This window comes from Zonotrichia albicollis, chromosome 11 (genome assembly GCF_047830755.1).
Source record: "Zonotrichia albicollis isolate bZonAlb1 chromosome 11, bZonAlb1.hap1, whole genome shotgun sequence".
NCBI lineage: Eukaryota > Metazoa > Chordata > Aves > Passeriformes > Passerellidae > Zonotrichia > Zonotrichia albicollis.
In genome coordinates, this window is record NC_133829.1 from 17,824,757 (window position 1) to 17,843,260 (window position 18,504).

An 18,504-nucleotide genomic window follows, 5' to 3' on the forward strand; every position below is an offset into this window, starting at 1 on the left:
TCAACAGGGCAGGAAAGCATTTCAGCCACTTCCACTTCCATCCAGCCTACACTCCATGAGTAACCAAGAGCCAAAATTGGGAAAATCGTTACTCTGAAAGCAGCTGATAATAAAAAACACCAAATTAATATCAATGAGTGAGTCAGGCTTCAGGAAGGAAAGAACAAGGTAACAGAATAAGCCTCTACTGAGATGTTTTAGCAAGAAGAATTAAAATGAACTTGAACAAAGCTCAACATTATGAAGGATATTGCTCATGCAACAACTTCCCTTGGTATAAAAGAGAAGGAAGCTCATGGAGTTCACTGCTCCACCATGAACTCTATCAGTCATTCTGCAGCTGGACAACTTCATAATTCCAAGGATACAGCATGACACACCACCTTAATCAAATCTTGTGTTTGAGGGTCAACTGCCTCCTATCAGAGGGCAAAAAACACATCCTGCATCAGCCCTTAGGACTCCTGTCCCCTGACTCACCTCTTAACCACAGCTATAGGGCTTGGGCAACCAGTGGGTTGACCTGGGTAGAAGTCCCAGATTCCTACCTAAATCAAAGGAAACCAAGTGCACAAAGCAGTAAAACAGGGTTTGGAAACCCTGGTGTCACACTGACCAAACTGGTCAGGGAGTGTTTCCTCCCAGTGCCATCACATGGGGTTTTCACACCTCAACAGGAAGTTCAGAGACATTCTGGAATCAAAGCAGACACTTCAAGGCAGTTCCTCTGCTGCCTGCAAGCCTCTGTGCAGTTTGTTAGTTTATTTGAATAGATCTGAATAGCACATGAGTAACACAAAGGAAAGAGAGCAAAGCCATGAGAATTACTTACATAACTGTATTGTCGTCCACTAAGATATCACAGCCATGGGCAGGGCATGAAATGGTCTGAAAAGCACAAAAAGGTCAGAGGAGGAACAGTGGTTATCCTGGTTCTGCATCACAAGGAATTCCAAGGCACCAGACTTCACCACAGAGAAAGGAGTGCCACTGGTTCCTCCTTCCCCAGCCCAAAAACCTGCACCAACCCCACTGAAGTCTCTCCAGATTCACCTCAGCAGAGCCTGTAGCCCCCAAACCTTTGGGGTTTGGGTTTTCTCTGTTGTTCTTTTGGGTTTTTTTAAACTTTACCAGAGAGACTCTCCCCCCTCTCTCCAATACACAGGATTTCCAGAAATAAGCCATGAGGTGAGTTGAGTTTTTACCTGTCCCATGCCTTCCTCCATTATTTTGGTAGTTAAATATTCACTCCAGCACTGCATACAGAATTTGTGTCCACACTCTAGGCCAGTGAAATACTGCAATGACAAAGAACACAAGACATGGCCTGATTTTATCCCGTGGATTGACTCAATAATTTCCCCCTCTTGGTGCTGTGCAGTTCATCCATCCCAACCCTCATTCCTCACACCAAAGCTGAGACACTGCTATTCTCTTTGCATCATCACCCCTACAGAACACTGCCAAGGCAGCCTTAGTCACTGTTCCAAAGCCAGACTTTAATCCCCAAGCCCAGCAGCAAGGACAGGTGTGGCCCATGTTTCCATCCTGCCCATTTCCATTTATCCTTGCTTTTGGTGTGTATATGGAGCACACTACCATTTTGCCTTGGAAATCAGTCAAATAAATGCAACACCAAACAGGTGACAGTGACAAGGATACAGACTCTTCACTCCTCCTATTTCTTCCCCTTGGCACACGTGGGTGCTGCCCAAAAGTCCCAGACCTCCCCAGGGAAGTTCCCCCTGAAACTCAGATGCTCATCAGATGAGGACACTCATGATCCTAATTGGCAGGTGTAAATTGATAAACACAATTCAATAATGAGCTGCTGTCACAGACAGCAACAGGGACAACTCCATCCTTGTCTGCATCATCTGCACAGAGCTGGCAAGATATCATCTGGGGCTGAGTGGTTACACAAGGGGTGCAGAAGTAAACACTGCTGAGGAAAGAGTGGAACTGAAGTACTTTGCTCTGGTCAGCTGAAAGTTATTTTATACTCAAAGTCAGCACCAAGAAAAACTGTATTTAAAACACTTCATTTGTACCACTATTGAGGTAATATTTGCTGGCTCAGCTTTTCAAACCAACTCCTCAGCTAGTGAGATAAAACCAGAACTCCACCCTCAGACACCATCAAACCATGAAAACTGCACAGAGGAAAGAACCTGAAGTGCTCTGTGGCACAGCCCAAAACAGCAGCAGGATGGTGGTGACTGAGGAAAGGAGAATCCACTTGAGGCAAATGCTCTTTCCAAGCATTCTCAGACACCACAGATCCATTGTGTCCATCCACAGAGGTGCAGCAGCTGTGCTGTGCCATCTCTGGATGCTCTGGCATTGCCCTTTGCCAGGGCTGGCACTGCTCTGACACTCCTGCCACCAGCACAGGCTGCAGTGTGAGCACCAACACGGCTCACTCTGACCTGACTGGGTCTGGAAACTTGCTTCTGACTTGCCTCCAGGTAAAAACAGAAACATCCACCCCAAAAAAACACAACAAATACCAGAGAGGAGGCTGACAGCTATGTGGTGCCAGGTACACTGGCTGCAAGAGTGCAAAGATACCTTCCCATTTCTGAACCCTTGCTGAGCCAGCTAACAAGATGCATGATGCTCCACAGATGCTGCTGTGGCTCCTGGAGATGCAGAGTTAGAGGAAAAACACTTCAACATCTGGAACTTTTGGGGTGCCACAGCATGAAACCATCCCAAAGACTGCACTGGCTTCTCCACACGTGATGGGAAGCAGGGACAGACAAGGGAATCATCTCCTACTGAATTCAACACTCCTGCAGCAGGCACACATGAGGAAGCAGCACAGAACACATCTCCATGTGAGACCTGCTTTGGTTATTTCAGGCAGGGAAATGCTTTGCTGAATGCCCACAGAAAGGCAGCCACCAGCACCACACTTCCTCCCAGGCTGCAAGGAATGCAGAGAATCTCTCAGCTCTTTTCTTTACTTTGAGGGAGTTCCCAATTATTTTTGGCTCAGCTGACAGCAGATGTCAAGGGAGCAAATAAAAAGGCCAACATCAAACCACCAAGGATGGGGGGAGCAGTGATTCCTCATTAGCCCAGGGGACAGCTCTGCTGTCACCACATCTGAGCTCAACATCTGCAGCCTGGACAAGCAGGATGTTCCCAAAAACACCCCCAGCCCACTCTCCTGAGGGTGAGGGGCAGGAGAGGAGAAAGGCAAAGCCATGACCCTCCCAGTTCCTGTTTTCCCAATAGAAGTGTCACCCAAAAGAACTGCTGGGACCTGACAGGGCTGGACAGGGACACAGAGCAGGTGAAACATCTCCCTTGAATCCTCAAGCTTGCAGGATGAGAGCTTCAAATGCTTTGTTGGGCAGGTGTTTCCCAAAACCTCAAACCACAGCTCTGTGGAGGTGACTGAAGAGCTACAAAGGCTTTGAAGATGGGAGAGAGGGAATTTCAAGACTGACATTCCTGCAACATTTGTACACTGTAAAACTTCTTAACAGCTCCAAACTCTCAGCTTTCCATAGGCTGAAAGGGGATCTCAGTGCAAACCCACCCCAGCTTTCACATGGAAAAATAATTAGCTAATTATTGCAAGAGGATTTTCAAAGCTGAGATTTTAGGTTAGGCATTGAACATAAAAATAATCCTAGAATTTATAATTCACATCGACTAAAACAAATTTCAAAACAGATTTCAATCACCTTAGACAGAGACACTACAGCCTTTTACAGAAGAAATAATAAATATTAGTTTTCCTACAGGCTCCAGCTTTTCTGTAGGGCAAAGAAACAGAGTCCCCTCTGATGTCTTTTAACACCAGCAACAGAGAGAGCCCTGCTCACCTGCAACATCTCTCTGCTCCAGCTAAAAATCTGCTCTTCTAACAGCTGGGCCACTGCTATTTGAGCTACAAAATCAAGAAGTGTTAGCATGTTTTGTGCTGTTCTTCCCAGTTCCAAAACTCTAGCCAATGCTGGGGTGTGGTTTTAGAGGTTATCCTGTGCAGGACAGGATTCCATGATCCTTGTGGGCCTGTCCCATGACTGTGTGATTCTGCTTCCCAGGCAGCACAGCCAGAGGACAGGGCTGTCACTTGTGGGTTGTACCCCCATCTAGCACAGAAACTACATTAAAATGGAGAGAACAATATATTAGAATATATTGCCTTTCTTTTGCAAAGCACCTCATCACACAGAGCAGGGATTTGCCTGCCCAGCTACTCTTCACAAGAAGAAGTCAGGGCACACGAGGCTGAAGAGGAGACACATGAAGCCTTGTGGTTCCTGGCTGAAGAGCAACAGGGACCTCAATGCTGAGAATGAGAGGCTGAAGCTGGGCTTGGCTCAGCTCTGTCCACTCCAGGGAAGAATACCCAGAGCCAGGGAGACGCCACAGCCAGGGAACTTCACCCCAGCACTCCTGAACCCCAAAGCTCATCATGGTTCCTTGTGAAAACACAGCCAGAGCAAGAGCAAAGCCTTATGGCAGGCCTGGAAAGGCCCAGCACTTGTTTTAGGGTGCTCTGGAGGGGCAGCTCCCTCACAAAGAACAGGATCCAATAAAAGAATTCCTTCCTATCAGCACTTTGCCTTTTGTTGAACTCTCCAATTTGAGCTCTTCCACTCACCTCCTTTTCTCCCAGGTCTCCCAACAGTATGTCCTGCCCCTGGGAGCCCCAGCAGAGCCTGGACCTCTTAGCAGTGTATGGGAATGCCTCAGTTTGGTCAGCAGGGACAAAAAAATGTCACACTATGACCCAGAGCATTGATGCAGAGCCCCAGCAAGCACTGAGTAACACACCCTCATGTCTGACCAAAAGAATACTGTCCAATCTAATAAAGATCCAAAGACATCTACATTTTTACTTCCACTACATTTTTCTAGACCTCCCTTGTTTGACTATTTTGCTTTTAAAAGCTGTTTCCTACCATGTCTTTCTATTTAAGTAAATCCCTCTGCCCATCATGCTTTTCACAGGTTTGAATTTCACACATCCTTTATCTGTACATCTCACTTGGTATCAGATCCTTGCAAACATCACCTGCTTGCTTTTTCCTGAACTTTACCACACCACTGCCCAAGCCCCAACACCCTCAGAGGTGCTGTGCAGGAAAATGTGAAGTTTCAGGTTGGAAATTTGGGGAGTTGCTGTTCAGGTAGTGTTGGAACCCTGGATGCTGAGAATTTTAAACTTTCTGTGTTGAAAGGCACAGACTTGCAAGAGAACACTACATTTAACCTGAGGCTGTAGAGAACAGTTCCAAAATTGACTGATAGGACTGGGATTATGGGTGTGTAGTTGGTTAAAAGTGTAATATCACAGGGTGGAGAACTTAGGGTTTGGGGTTTAAGAATACAGAAATAAATATGAAATTTCTATGAATAAATATGAATTTATATGAAATGTTTATTTCATATAAATATATATGAAATAAATAAAGATGGAGGTTTTAGGGAAAACACAGGCTGTTCTTCTTTACCTTCTTCATGGGTTTGGGTGATGTTTTGTAATTGGACAGAAAAGTCTGCACTGAGGGTTTCCAGGGATCAGTTATTGGGTTAAAAGGGAAAATAATCTGGGTTTGGGTGATGTTTTGCAATTGGACAGAAAAGTAAGCACTGAGGGTTTCCAGGTATCAGTTATTGGGTTAAAAGGGAAAATAATCTGGGTGTCACTTCTTAATTGGATAGTTTAGTCTTAAAAGACCTTGTACCAAGAGATTGTTGGCCATTCTGTGCCTTGCTAATGAAACACTGCTGAACTCATGGCTGTGAGGCTGCTTCACTGATAAGAAATAACAAACATGAGTCCAAACATGAACTACCATCTCAATCTACCACCAAACCTCAATCCCAGCCTCAAGAAACAGAGAGGCAGCAGCAGGGTACTCACGGAGTTTGGGTAGTTCAGATAGCAGATCTGACAGGACATGTCCTGGGCTGATGATCTGGTGTTCATCTGGCGCGTTCGCGACTTTTTACTTGGATTAATTACGTGACACTCTGCAAAGAGCTTCTCCAAGTTGCCATCAAAGTACCTGCACAACACAGAAGGAAAATTTAACCACCTTCTAAATCAGATTTCTGTTCTATGTAGCAGTTAAGTGTACAAAGATGCTTTTTGTATTTCAAAACTCATACACCCACTCCTTCCAACAAACCCTTCTCTAACACAACACAGAGGTGGATATCAGACAACTGCAGAATTTCAGAGACTCTCCCTTGAATTAAACACTCCTGAAATTCAGCCACATTCAATTCTTCTGCTGCATTTCAAGTAATTTGTGACTCTCCCAATTGCTTGGCGTTAGAATTCCAGGACAGCAAACTAAAGCAAGAACATGAGTTCACAGTTCAGGCATTGGAACACCTTCCTAAAACACAGGTTTGATGCCTTCAAGCTCAATTCTTCTCTACTGAAGTCTTCCATTTTTCCTAATATTCTTATCATTAGCTGTTTGAGCATCTTTTCTCTTCAATCAACCTGAGGTAATTTAACAAGCTCCTAAAAAATACAATTCCAGGTTTACATTGCTTCCAAAGATCAGGGACCTATTGGAAAGGAGGATGCAAAATTGCTTTTGGGAGGTGAAAAAAGATCACTTCCTTTCTGTTCCCTATTCCCTTAAGGGAAACAATATTGGTTTGCTTTAAAGGCTTGTAAAAAGCTGCTCTTTGGAGAGGAGGCCCAAACTGGAGAGAATCATTATCAGAAAGCTCAGCTTCTTCCCAGAATCCTTCCCACACCTCTCTCCAGCCTGCAGCAGCTGCAAAGAACTAATTACCCCAGCCAATTAACAGCCCCATCACATGCACACATCCCCAGCCAAACCCACTAAGTCATTGCCCAGCTCCATTACAGCTCTCCCTACCAACAAGGCTTGATTTATCATTGAAAAAACATCAATTTTCCTGCTGTTTCATAAGTTTCTCAATGCAGTTCATGCATTTTAGATCTTATATTTCAAGACACTGGAATCTGGATGGAAGTGGTGAATTCTGGCATCACAGTATCCACGAGGTTTTGCCATTGGTTTTCAATGTTAGCTCAGGATTTTACTCAACCAAGTTCTTTTGTTTGCTTAGAGGACTATATTTAGAAATTTGCATGTTATATTTAAATCTAAATATAAAATCTAAATATATATTTAGATCTAAATATATAAAAATTTCAATTTAAAAAATCTAAATATATCAAATTATATATTTAGAAAATTTTAGCAAATGAATTCAGTGCAATCCCGTTACAGGCAGTATTTGTTTATTAAGAACCATGGACAAATATTAAGTCCACAAAAGTTTTCCAGCCTTCCAACTGCTCTTAGAGGCAGCAGGAGCAGCACAGGACATGCTCTGAGGAGAGCAGACACACAGCTGGGTGAGAAGCTTGCAAGGAAAATAGTTTTGTATACAAATGCTATGATGCAACTTGAACCCTGATACTCATGACCAGCTAAATGCTTATGGAAATACCAGAGCTTTTTGTAGTGTGGGCTGGTTTTAAGGGTGAATATCCATGTCAGGAACTTGACTTTGTTCACCTGGAATTTCCTATCCCCTTTCAATACCTATGGATAGTATTCCTGCTTCTCCATGCTGTTTTCTTTTTGTGCATTTTCTTTCTGAGTAAGAAATTTCCAAATTTATTTTTAAGTATGTCTCTCAGACTCATACTCATGCAGCCATTGGGTCGTAAGAATTCCAGAAAATGCAGAGTAAAAACTGCATTTTTAGAGAGTGGATCTCCCTGAAAACATACTTCTAATGGATATTCCAAAGTCCAACAGCTCTCTAACTGCTGTTACAACTCAAATAATTCTGATTTCTCCTCAAATACTCTCTATTAAAGTGTTGGTTCTTGGTAGCTCCATCCTTATTTCCATCCTAGGGAGGAGCACAGCACCTCCAACAGCCCTTTAAATCCTGTGCCCTCCTTTCCCTTCACAATGCAGATACTGAGTAATTCCAGCTCTTCTGGAGCACGAGAATTTCCTCTATTAATTCTCTGAAGTTCATTTGCTCCATCACAAAGTTGGGGTTTTTTCTGCTGTTTTAAAATAAATGGACAAACCAGTGTTTGTCCATTATTTTCAAGTATTTCTACTTACCAAGACCAAATCTATAACAACACCAAGGCTTTTTGGCAGAGGGATCAAGCTGTCAGCCCCTTTATCTCCTCAAAACTCCCTCCTGCTGTTTGCAACTGCCTAATCGCCATTTTCCAGACATAATCAAATCCTACCCATGGGAGTATCAAAGATAAAAAGCCTTTTCACTGAAAAAAAAATTGCTTCTAGTACACACTTTGGGATATTTACTTCCATGGAAGAGCATTTTGTGAGTGTCAGTGCATCAAAACACTCCCAATAAAAGATATCTCCACATCAAAACTCCTGCCATGCACCATTTTTCACCTGTCCAGCCTCTGCTGAAGAGTGGAAAGGATTTATTTGTTCCAAGGAAAGCAGGCAGCAGGTTGTGGAGAAGAGGCAATCTGGGCATTCCTGACATCCCTGCTTCACTCAGAGCAAACAGGGACATGTGGCCACCAAGATAAGCAGCTCCAAGGGACTGCTCTATCTCTGGCTGTGCCTCCAGGGATTCAATCAGGCCTTGGGGACATGCTCAGACACTTTTCTCTTAACAAAATGACCAGAGGAAGGCACATAAAGCAGGAAAAGCTGCATTTTAACCTCTTCATCACACAGAGGTGCCTCCCCAAACTCCCCTCAGGAGAGGACAGCATGAGCCTTAGCAAAATTGGAAGGTAATAATAATTAAAGCATTTTCTTCACTTGGTTCTGAGGTGATGTGGTCATTGTGTGTCCGGTTTTTGGCTGTTTGAAGGGCCTGGAAAGGCCCGGGGTGGCCTTGGGGCAGCCCGCGTATCGAAGGACGAGAAGAGGCTTCAGTTCTTTTCTCGGTCTCGGTGTTTATTAATTGTTTATCTAAAAGATTTTCTCTCGGCCCGACAGAGCTCTGCTCAGCAGCCAGCCATGAGCACACTCCCTGCCCTCCGGGCGGTCACCTATCTTTATACCCAAAGTTATGTGTACATTATTTATCATTTTTCCCCAATACCTTTCACCCTTATTGACCAGTGCACTTTTAGTAATGACCAATCCCAAAGTGCCACCATCACCACAGAAGATGGAGGAGAAGAAGAAGAAGAAGAAGGACAGGACACGCCCCAATTCCTCCATCTTACTTCTCTAAACCCCCCTGTACAGAAATCCTAAACCCTGTGTTTCACCCTCTAATTAACTAATCCCTTCACCATTCACCCCGGTGAAACCCTCCTGTCCTCATACAGGTGTCGTCTCCTGTGTAGGATCAAAGTCCAGCCACCAGACACTTCTGGAACATTCCAGGACTCCCGAGCCCCCCAAGGGTGCTCTCGGTGACTCGGCACCTCAGTCCTGAGGTGCTGAGATCCCACAATTGTGCACCTGTTGCTCTCCTATCTCTATGAATCCAGCTTGCAAGACCCAGGAAAACAATATTTGACATCTTTATTCTCCTTAATGCAGCATATCAGAGGCTGAACTACTATCTCTTCCACTCATCACGTCCATCCTACAAACAAATCCACCCCAAACCTCCAATTTTGCTTTTGCACACAAACAATTAAAGTTTCACCAGTGGGACAGGGCAGGTTTTTAATTGTGGCTGTTATTACTCTACTGTAAGTGGAATAAATATCTGTAGCACATCTGCCCTCTGAACACCACTGTGTAATTATTCCATGACAAAGCTGGCACAGACAGCAACAACCCGCTCATTAAAAACAGGCATAACAAGGCTAAAAAAAAAAGTGGGAAAACAGAGAAATTTTCATGTCACAAGCTCAGACCTCCCCACTTATCAAAAAAAAAAGAGGAGCCACTTGGTTGAAGTGCTTTCCTCCAGGCCAGGGCTGATAAGGCTGCTGGGAGCTGGTGCTGACTCACCATGAGCTAAGAGAAAACAGGCACTAATTAGGAACTGCAAATACATCAAACAACAGCAACTTCCAAGCAAAATGTGTATTTTGGGGTGGTGTTTTCCCCATAATCCTCACCTATCACCACAGCAATGACCAAACCCTCTTGAACAGCAAGAGTTTGTTCTCAGCCTCCTACCCAGCTTCCTTCTCCTGCTTTAACACAGCTCTGCACTCCAGAAGATTTCATGGAAGTTTTTTGGTGCAGAAGGCAGCACCAGGCACTGCAAAGATCTTGTTTTGGTGTTTTTCTAATACAACAGGGCATCAATAAGCACCAAAACTGGGAGCAGTGTGCAACAGGTGTGCCTAAGCAAGTCATGTATTCTATTACTCACAGGAGTAATCCTGCTGAGGTAAGTATTTTAATGAATATGTTTACCTGTGCATTTGTAAATATAACATGTACTTAAACTGGAAAAGCCTTAACAATAATACCTCACATTGACCTGGTTAGCATCTCCCTTGAGGAAAAAAAAACAACAAAAAAAAAAACACAGCCCAACTTTTTATTTTTAAATTGATGGCAGCCCTAAACAAGCTTTCAACAAGGGAAAAAATCCACTTGTGTAGAGGTATCTCACAGTCAAGGAGAGTGAACTTTACCCCAACTAAGAGAACCAGCCCAAGAAACTCAAATATCAAGTGTTGCAAAGCAGGTATTAAATCAATTCTTAACAGTTGTAGTTAAATAGTGGATATATTTGTAACACAAAGCTTTCAGACTTCCAACATTTATTAAAAGAGGTCAATCTCAGGAAAATAAGGACTAGAAAGCTGTAAAAAATACAATCACTTTAGAAAAAAAATCTAGCTTAAACAAAACATAGCTTATACCTGAGCACCATCACTAACCAAAAATATTACACAAAGGGCACTAAAGATGTCCTAAATCCATTAGCCAAGGATAGCACAAATATTTATACTCCAAAATAATCACTGACAGTGTGAAAACCTTTGCTCCTCTTGCCCTGGGTGAGAGAGTACCAAACTAGCCCAGGGTCAGTGAAGGGACATTTATCAACTCACAGGAGCACCAGTAACTGCTCTGGTTTTCCAAGCACATCTCATTTTCCCATAGCCTGATTATCAGGTAAAGGAAATGGTAATTAAGGGAAAAATCAACTAATGATCCTACCAGGCCCTCCACACCCACCCATTGGTCATTTCACACCAAGAAAGACCAGCACAACCAGCAAGTCCCTGCACAGCTTTTACTGCTCCTTTAGGTCCAGATTCATCCTCCTCCCAGTTTCTAAATGAATTTAAATTCTCCAGCTCCCTCAACTTTCTTCAACACCAACACTGGCATTGGAATGAAGCAAATGCAGCTGGATTTGGGCTCCACTGTGTAACAACAAACTGAGAAGTACCTTTATCAAGCAACATTCCAAGAGCTGGGAATCCAAGATGGGAAATAACCACAAAACACTCTGCTCTGAGGGGGAGGCAGGGAGAGGCAAAATTGAAGCCTTTATTTACACACCCTAGAGAAAACCTGGAGCTGTGGAGATGAAGACAAGGCAGGACCATTATCAGGCAGGAACAATTTAGCCTTGGCCAGAGCAGCAAATCAACATGTCAGGAATACACATGCCAGCATGACAGGCATGAGCAGCTAAACCCAAATCCAAAACAGTTGCTAGATAACAAGAACCTGTTCCTGCTTGCTTTTTTCCAAAGCCTGCTCATAGCCTGTACATGTTCAAACTGGAAATCCTTCTTTCCAATGGGCAACATAACTTCCACAACTTTAAATCTAACCAGGCATCAATAATATTACAACAATGAGTCACCAGTCACCCTTAGCTGGGAAAGGGGGAACATTTAGAGCTTACACAAAAGATTCTCCTGCCACACACTGTGCATTCATCCATCCTCACTTGATCCAGGAACAAACATTTTTTCCAGCTCTGCAGCTGCTTACCTCTCCATCAGCTTCTCCTTATCCCAGTTGAAATGGCTAAGCAGTATTCGAGTGATGGTCGCCGGGTTCTGGAGAAAGAAGAGCAAAACAATCAATAATTGAGTGAGCAAGCCAGGGTGAGAACATCAGGCAAAGGGAAAATCAGGGTGTTTGATAACATCATCTGTTCAGACAATACAGGTTTATTGGCACGGACTGGGAAATAGCTGGACTTGACAAATTTTAAAAGGAAAAAAAAAACCCAACTCTGTAAATTCAAGCACCTGAATAAAATGAGAATTTGGTTGGACATTTAAGGACCAGACTAATTAAACCTACCACAGGCCAACATCCCCACATCCAGCATGCCCACACAATGCAATTCCAGGATGTCTGTAAAATGCAGGAAGGGCTGATTTCTACCCATCCCATCCATTTTTGCCACAATCTCCACACTACTTGCAGAGCAAGAATAATCCAGCCCTGACCATCAAAACACTTGGGCTGAAAAGTGTCCTAGAACAGTGTAAGAAGTCCCTGGAAAACCTCTCAGAAGTTCCTGAAGCAACATCAAATCCAGAAAAAAACTCAGGGCAGCTAAGGAAAGAAAGCTAAGGAAAGAAATACAGTCTAGAAAGGTCAGCAGGAAGGTGGAACATAAGAGCTGATTTTCACTCATGTACAAGTTTTTATTCCAACTAAATCTGAACCATCAGCCAAGAGTTTGATTATATGAGAAACCCACCAGACCATATGGCTTCTGTTACACCCCAGAACCACATTTTAGCTCTCCAAAGCCACTCCCTGGGCTCAGTTTTAGGACCATTTACATGCAAAGGAGACAAGAGCAGGGCCCTGAGAGCGGCTGCGTGTGTACTTTGCCATTTGACACCAAAATGGAAGTTTGCCTCAGGGCCAACGTTCAATGGACGCTCTGAAGCTGTTGAAAAGTAGGACATAAACCAGCAATGTGATTTCCTGAGCCCTGCAGCCACAGCCACAACCTGATGCTGCCAAAAGCCAGTGCTGTCACCCACAGCAGAGATCCCACCCCACCCCTGCATCTCCTGCCCTCATCAGCCCACACCACCACAGCCATTTTATGCTGCAAATAATGACTCAAACTCATCTTCTCTTTTCCTTTAGGTTGGTTTTTTTTCATGGAATCAGTTCTCCAATCTATTTGATTGCCTGACCACACAAACAGCTGCATTAGCACAAGGGGAAAGCAGGACAGCCTCTTTCACCAGCACCAACAAAACCTTCACCGAAATAAAGCCCTCGGGTGACAGTGTAATAAGCACAAAGAACAAGTCTTGAGGTTTATACTATAAAAAGTGACACTCCTCTCCTTCTACAGTGTGTTCTGACTCTTATTAATGCCAGCACAGATTGTTTAAGGCCAAACTCAGAATTTTTCTCCAGCTTAAAAAGCCCATGTGAAGCAACGCAGCTACAGAAAGGTTTGAGCAGATCCCTGAGGGAACAGCTGGGACAGCAGATCCAGTGTGGGGCAGGAGATAGCAGAAATGGGTCCTGCATGGTTGTGGGATCTCAGCACCCCAGGACTGAGGTGCCGAGTCACCGAGAGCACCCTTGGGGGGCTCGGGAGTCCTGGAATGTTCCAGAAGTGTCTGGGGCTGGACTTTGACCCTACACAGGAGACGACACCTGTATGAGGACAGGAGGGTTTCACCGGGGTGAATGGTGAAGGGATTAGTTAATTAGAGAGTGAAACACAGGGTTTAGGATTTCTGTACAGGGGGGGTTAGAGAAGTAAGATGGAGGAATTGGGGCGTGTCCTGTCCTTCTTCTTCTTCTTCTTCTCCTCCATCTTCTGTGGTGATGGTGGCACTTTGGGATTGGTCATTACTAAAAGTGCACTGGGCAATAAGGGTGAAAGGTATTGAGGAAAAATAATAAATATTGTATATGTAACTTTGGGTATAAAGATAGGTGACCGCCCGGAGGGCAGGGAGCGTGCTCATGGCTGGCTGCTGAGCAGAGCTCTGTCGGGCCGAGAGAAAATCTTTTAGATAAACAATTAATAAACACCGAGACCGAGAAAAGAACTGAAGCCTCTTCTGTTCCTTTGAAACGCGGCTGCCCCAAGGCCACCCCGGGCCTTTCCAGGCCATCCAAACAGCCGAAAATCGGACACATGGTGACAGTGTGGGTCTGGCCCGTATCTGCAGCTGTCCCCAGGTGACAGAGATCCAAGCTCTCCCCTGCAGCAGCACCAGGTGCCTGGGTCACAACCACACGGCACCAGCCCTCCCAGAGCACCCCTCCCTTAGCCAGCCCTGCAAGGGGAACAAGCAGCTCAACCCTTTCAACTCAGTCCTGCCAATAAAAAGCTCTATGGGAATTTAAGGGTCTCCATCCAGCAGCCTCTTGTGGGGTTTAGTTTCTGATCTTTCCAGGTTATTTTGTATTTGGATCTCCACAACAACCTTTTCTGTAACTCTGGTTGTACTATGTAGGAGTACTTTAAAGGAGTTCTTAAAAGCTCACTTAGACACAATTCCTGGAGCAATTTAATCAAAGATAAAAATATACTTTAGTAAATAAACCTATCTTATCTCTAGATTATCTTGGTTATGATACCAGCCCCTGTAGTTCTCCAGTTATTAATTTCACATAGCAAAGCACACAGCCCTTCAACATAAGGAGTCTTCACTCAGCCCAGAAATCTGCCAGATGTACAGAGAAACACAATTTTCTCCATTTCTCAAGCAAAGGCATTGAGACAGCTTTAATTAAAATCAGCCCAAAGTCTTGTCCTATCTTCTCCCACAGCAGCCCACTTGGCCACTTATTAAGGCTTCTGGGAATACCTGTTAATCACTTAATAGGCTAAGGGGCAGCTGAGGTAGTGGTCTCTGGCTGACTTTAAAAAGACAGAAGGTTTCCCCTCCACTGAAGGAAAAATTACAATTCATAGGTAAGAAACTCCAACGGTCTGCAGTGATTATTAAGTAGAACAAGGCTGATCCATTAAATACCACTCCCCAAAGGAGATGTGGCTGGAAAGGACAAGAGGGTTTCATCTGTGGCTTCTCCATTTTCCCAACACACAGGAACTGCAGCTTTCCAAAATTTTCCCTAGGTCAGAGCCCCCAGGTATCCCAGCACTGAGAGGTCAGGGTACAAAACTGGACATTATTCAGGATTTTACTGTTGACACTGAGCTACCACCTTCTCCTGGCTTGCTGGGCTCCAGCTTCCTCCAGCACCGTTGGTTGAACATTTTAGAAAAGAAAGGAAACGCCAGCAGCATGACAAGCTCCCACCAGAAATAGCTGGGCTGCCTGCTTGCAGTGCCTGCCACATCCCAGATGTAGCATTCAAACCAAACCTCCCCTGGCTGCTTCCCAGACACAGAAGGCAGGAATTAACACAGCCCTGCCCTTGCTCATCCCTGAACAGGGATACAATCTGGGCTGGAGGAGCACAGAAGAATGGGAGGAAGGCAACTAAGGGGCAAATCCGAGGAAAATACAAATGCCAAAAGTTCTGACATGAAGGATTGTTCCAGTGTAAGACCAGGTACACCATCATGGAATGCACACATTTCCCTCACAGTTATTGCAGAGCAGAGCTGCAGGAGTCAACCACAGCACCCACCCCAGTGAGAGCTGTGCCCTGGACCTCAGGCACACCGGGATAAAACACCACCAAAATTATTTGCTATTTCAACACCAGTTCCACTCCAGCTTTGCACCAACCCTCAGCCATCACTCTGCACACTCATTCTGTAAAAATTAATGGAATGTCCAAATCCTGGGTTGCACAGCACTGGGAAGTCAGGGGCTCTGTCTGCCTCCTGGTTTGGCACACAGGATTATTTCCTCCAACCACACACACACAGATTAGTTCTGAACAGGCTCTGTTGCTGCTCAGACGGGATTACTCCCGAGGCTGCGAGAGCACGCTCCTCCTAAAGCTATTTTCTGTTTACAGAGATGAATTTTCCTACAGAAAGCAGCCAGGAAGGACAGAGAGCAGGGGAACAGCCAACATGCTCTCCTCCAAACGTGGTCTGATGAAAGCTGAAACAGCAGATCTCACTTACAGCAGCCTCCTATTAAATTTTGCATGTTGGACTGCCTGGAGCTGAGGGCAGCAAGCCTGTTGATATCCAGATAGGAACAAACCCGAGGAAAGCAGCCATTTTGTTGAAATTCTCTGGGCACTTCAAAAGATTTCCTAACAAAACATTCCAAATAAAGCTCGGCCCAGAGAGGAACACCCTCAGTCCTTCAGCAGGGAATTTTTTTTTTTTTTTTTGAGCTAACAAAGCAACCAAGTCCCACATATGCTTCAAACAAATTCCACTCCAGCACAGCCTTTCACTGGAGGTATTTGCATTTACTCTCCTTATCTAGGTTGCCATGCTCCAGCACACCAATGCAAGCAGGAGATACAGCAATAGGAAGCCCTACAAAGGTCTGGACTTCACCAAAGAAGCATTATTAATTCAAATAAAACTCCTTAATTTAATAGAATTTAATTCAACTGGAAGCTTCATCAGTGATAAGAGTTAGAATTCTTTTTGCTGTCAAAATAAGAAAGTATGAATCGGAAGGAAGACTCTGGATGCACTTAAATGCATAAATGAATTATAAATTAAATACTATTAGAACATTAGCTTGAATCAGAATTTCCAAGCAGCACAATTTGCTGAATGACAGGTGGGAACACTTGATCCATTCATGTTTCCATCCATCAAGACGAGTTGCATGGTTAATTCTTGATGTTATTTCAAAGAAAAGCACATTCTACAGTTCAGCTTCTCCTCACATGCTGGGAATCAGTTCCTGGTTCAGTTTCAGCATTTACTGCAAATAAAAACCATTTAAGAACAACTTAAGCTCAGTTCTCCAGCAAAATCCTTTCTCCTGGAGACACGATATTGATAAATTCTTTGTTTCTTTCCACATCAGGGATGGTTTTGTTTTCTACCCATGGTAGCTTCTGCACTCCAAACTTTTCATCCCAACGGCAGCACCTCCATCCCAGTATCAGGGCTTTTACAGCAATAAGGAATTGATGCCACTTCCAGTTGGGTTTTCACACAATTGCTTGGCACTTGTGAATCCAAGCAGATTCAGAAACCCTGACTTTGCCCAAGCCTCAGAAGTCTGCAGAGGGTTCAAACCTCAGCAATGTCCACTGCTGTATCCCATGGGACACAAGGCTGGGTTTACATTTCCCAGCACAAGGAAACCCAGGATTTCACATCAGCTGACAAGACTGAGGGCGTGGCTCGGTGGAGGAGCAAAGAGCCACCACAAGCTAATGCTGGTCTGAAGCCAAGCAGCACAAACATCTGTGGCACTGGGGACACACCACCACTGTCAATATTTAACCAGCCAAACCCCCAGTGCTTGCAACAGCAGAGCACCCAGTGGAAACTCCTGCTGCCCAGCATCCCCAAGGCTTGTCAATGCACACTGTGCCATGGGAGAAGCGCTGATAAATAAACCTGAGCTCACATTTAATGGCAGTGGGGAGAGGAGAAGGAACCCCACCATGAGACTGTGACCAACACAGGCACCAAAGAGCTGCTTCATCACACAATAACCAAGGGGTACCACCCAAAATTCTGCAATAACCTGATGTCTGCTCTGCTTGGACCCTCTGCTCTTCACCTGCACCTCTCCCAGCCCCACACAGATAAACACAGATATAAAGATACAGCTAGAAAGGGTCTTAAATCAGCTTTTAACAGATCACAGTACAACTGTCAGCAAAAGGTTTGCACTGCTCTGCAAGTGGACTGAGTGACCTTCATTTGTGGAGATCCATTCACATCCATTCTTCCAGGAGACAATTACAGGAAATCTTACAAGCACAAAACCTCATTTCTAGCAGCTTAATAAAATTCCCAGGAAGCCAGCACAGAAGACGAGATCCAAGTGTTGAGTATTTCCAGGACATGATCTCAAACTTGCTGGTTTTTAAACACCACCAACTGAGCACTCGGAGAAGCTGCTGGAAAACTTCCGTGTAATCGAATATTCCCTGGCTGGATTACAGGCAGAACATGAGAGGGCTGCTGTGAGGAGAGGACAGAGCTAAAGGACTCCATCTGCCAAGCCACCCGTGCTCTGTCCCTGTGCCATCCCCTGGGGTTGGGGACAGCATCACACCATGGACACTGCTGCCATTGGCCATGTCAGGGCTCACAGCACTGGAACAGGCTGGTGGGTCTCACATAGTCCTCACCTTCCCCTCAGAGATAATAACAACATCAGAACTGCTCATTCTCTGCACCCCACTGAGGCAGTGGTCTTTGCATCTTACTGAAGCCATAGCAGAAGACTGGAGTTAGAACTCTAAAACACCTGAAAATTTACCAGCTTCCTGCCATTTCCTCATAACTCCACAAGAAGCCAGGCTACTCCCTGTGACTGTTGTCATCTGCTGTCCTCAGTCTGGCATTTGCCTCAACTTCAGCACTGATCATCTCCTCAGCTCCCTACATCCTTCTTCATCTCCTTAACCTCCCTTCACACATCATCTCCTAATTCTGAAAACTAAGTTTTACAGAGTTACTGAATTAGTACCATTACCTGATGGCACCAAATGGTAGCTTGATCAGTTTGTAGTAACT

The 18,504-nt window shown here is 44.6% G+C and overlaps 1 protein-coding gene across 1 annotated transcript in view; it reads right to left on the reverse strand.

The window, feature by feature from the left end:
• Window positions 1-18,504, reverse strand: part of ARIH1 (ariadne RBR E3 ubiquitin protein ligase 1) — a 51,251-nt gene that overhangs the window by 17,604 nt on the left and 15,143 nt on the right. The window contains exons 2-5 of the mRNA XM_074549639.1: window positions 11,907-11,974; window positions 5,891-6,035; window positions 1,206-1,298; window positions 833-888 (exon numbers count right to left, since the gene is read on the reverse strand). Of these exons, the coding sequence (XP_074405740.1) occupies window positions 833-888; window positions 1,206-1,298; window positions 5,891-6,035; window positions 11,907-11,974 (362 nt within the window). The remainder of the gene's footprint in view (window positions 1-832; window positions 889-1,205; window positions 1,299-5,890; window positions 6,036-11,906; window positions 11,975-18,504) is intronic.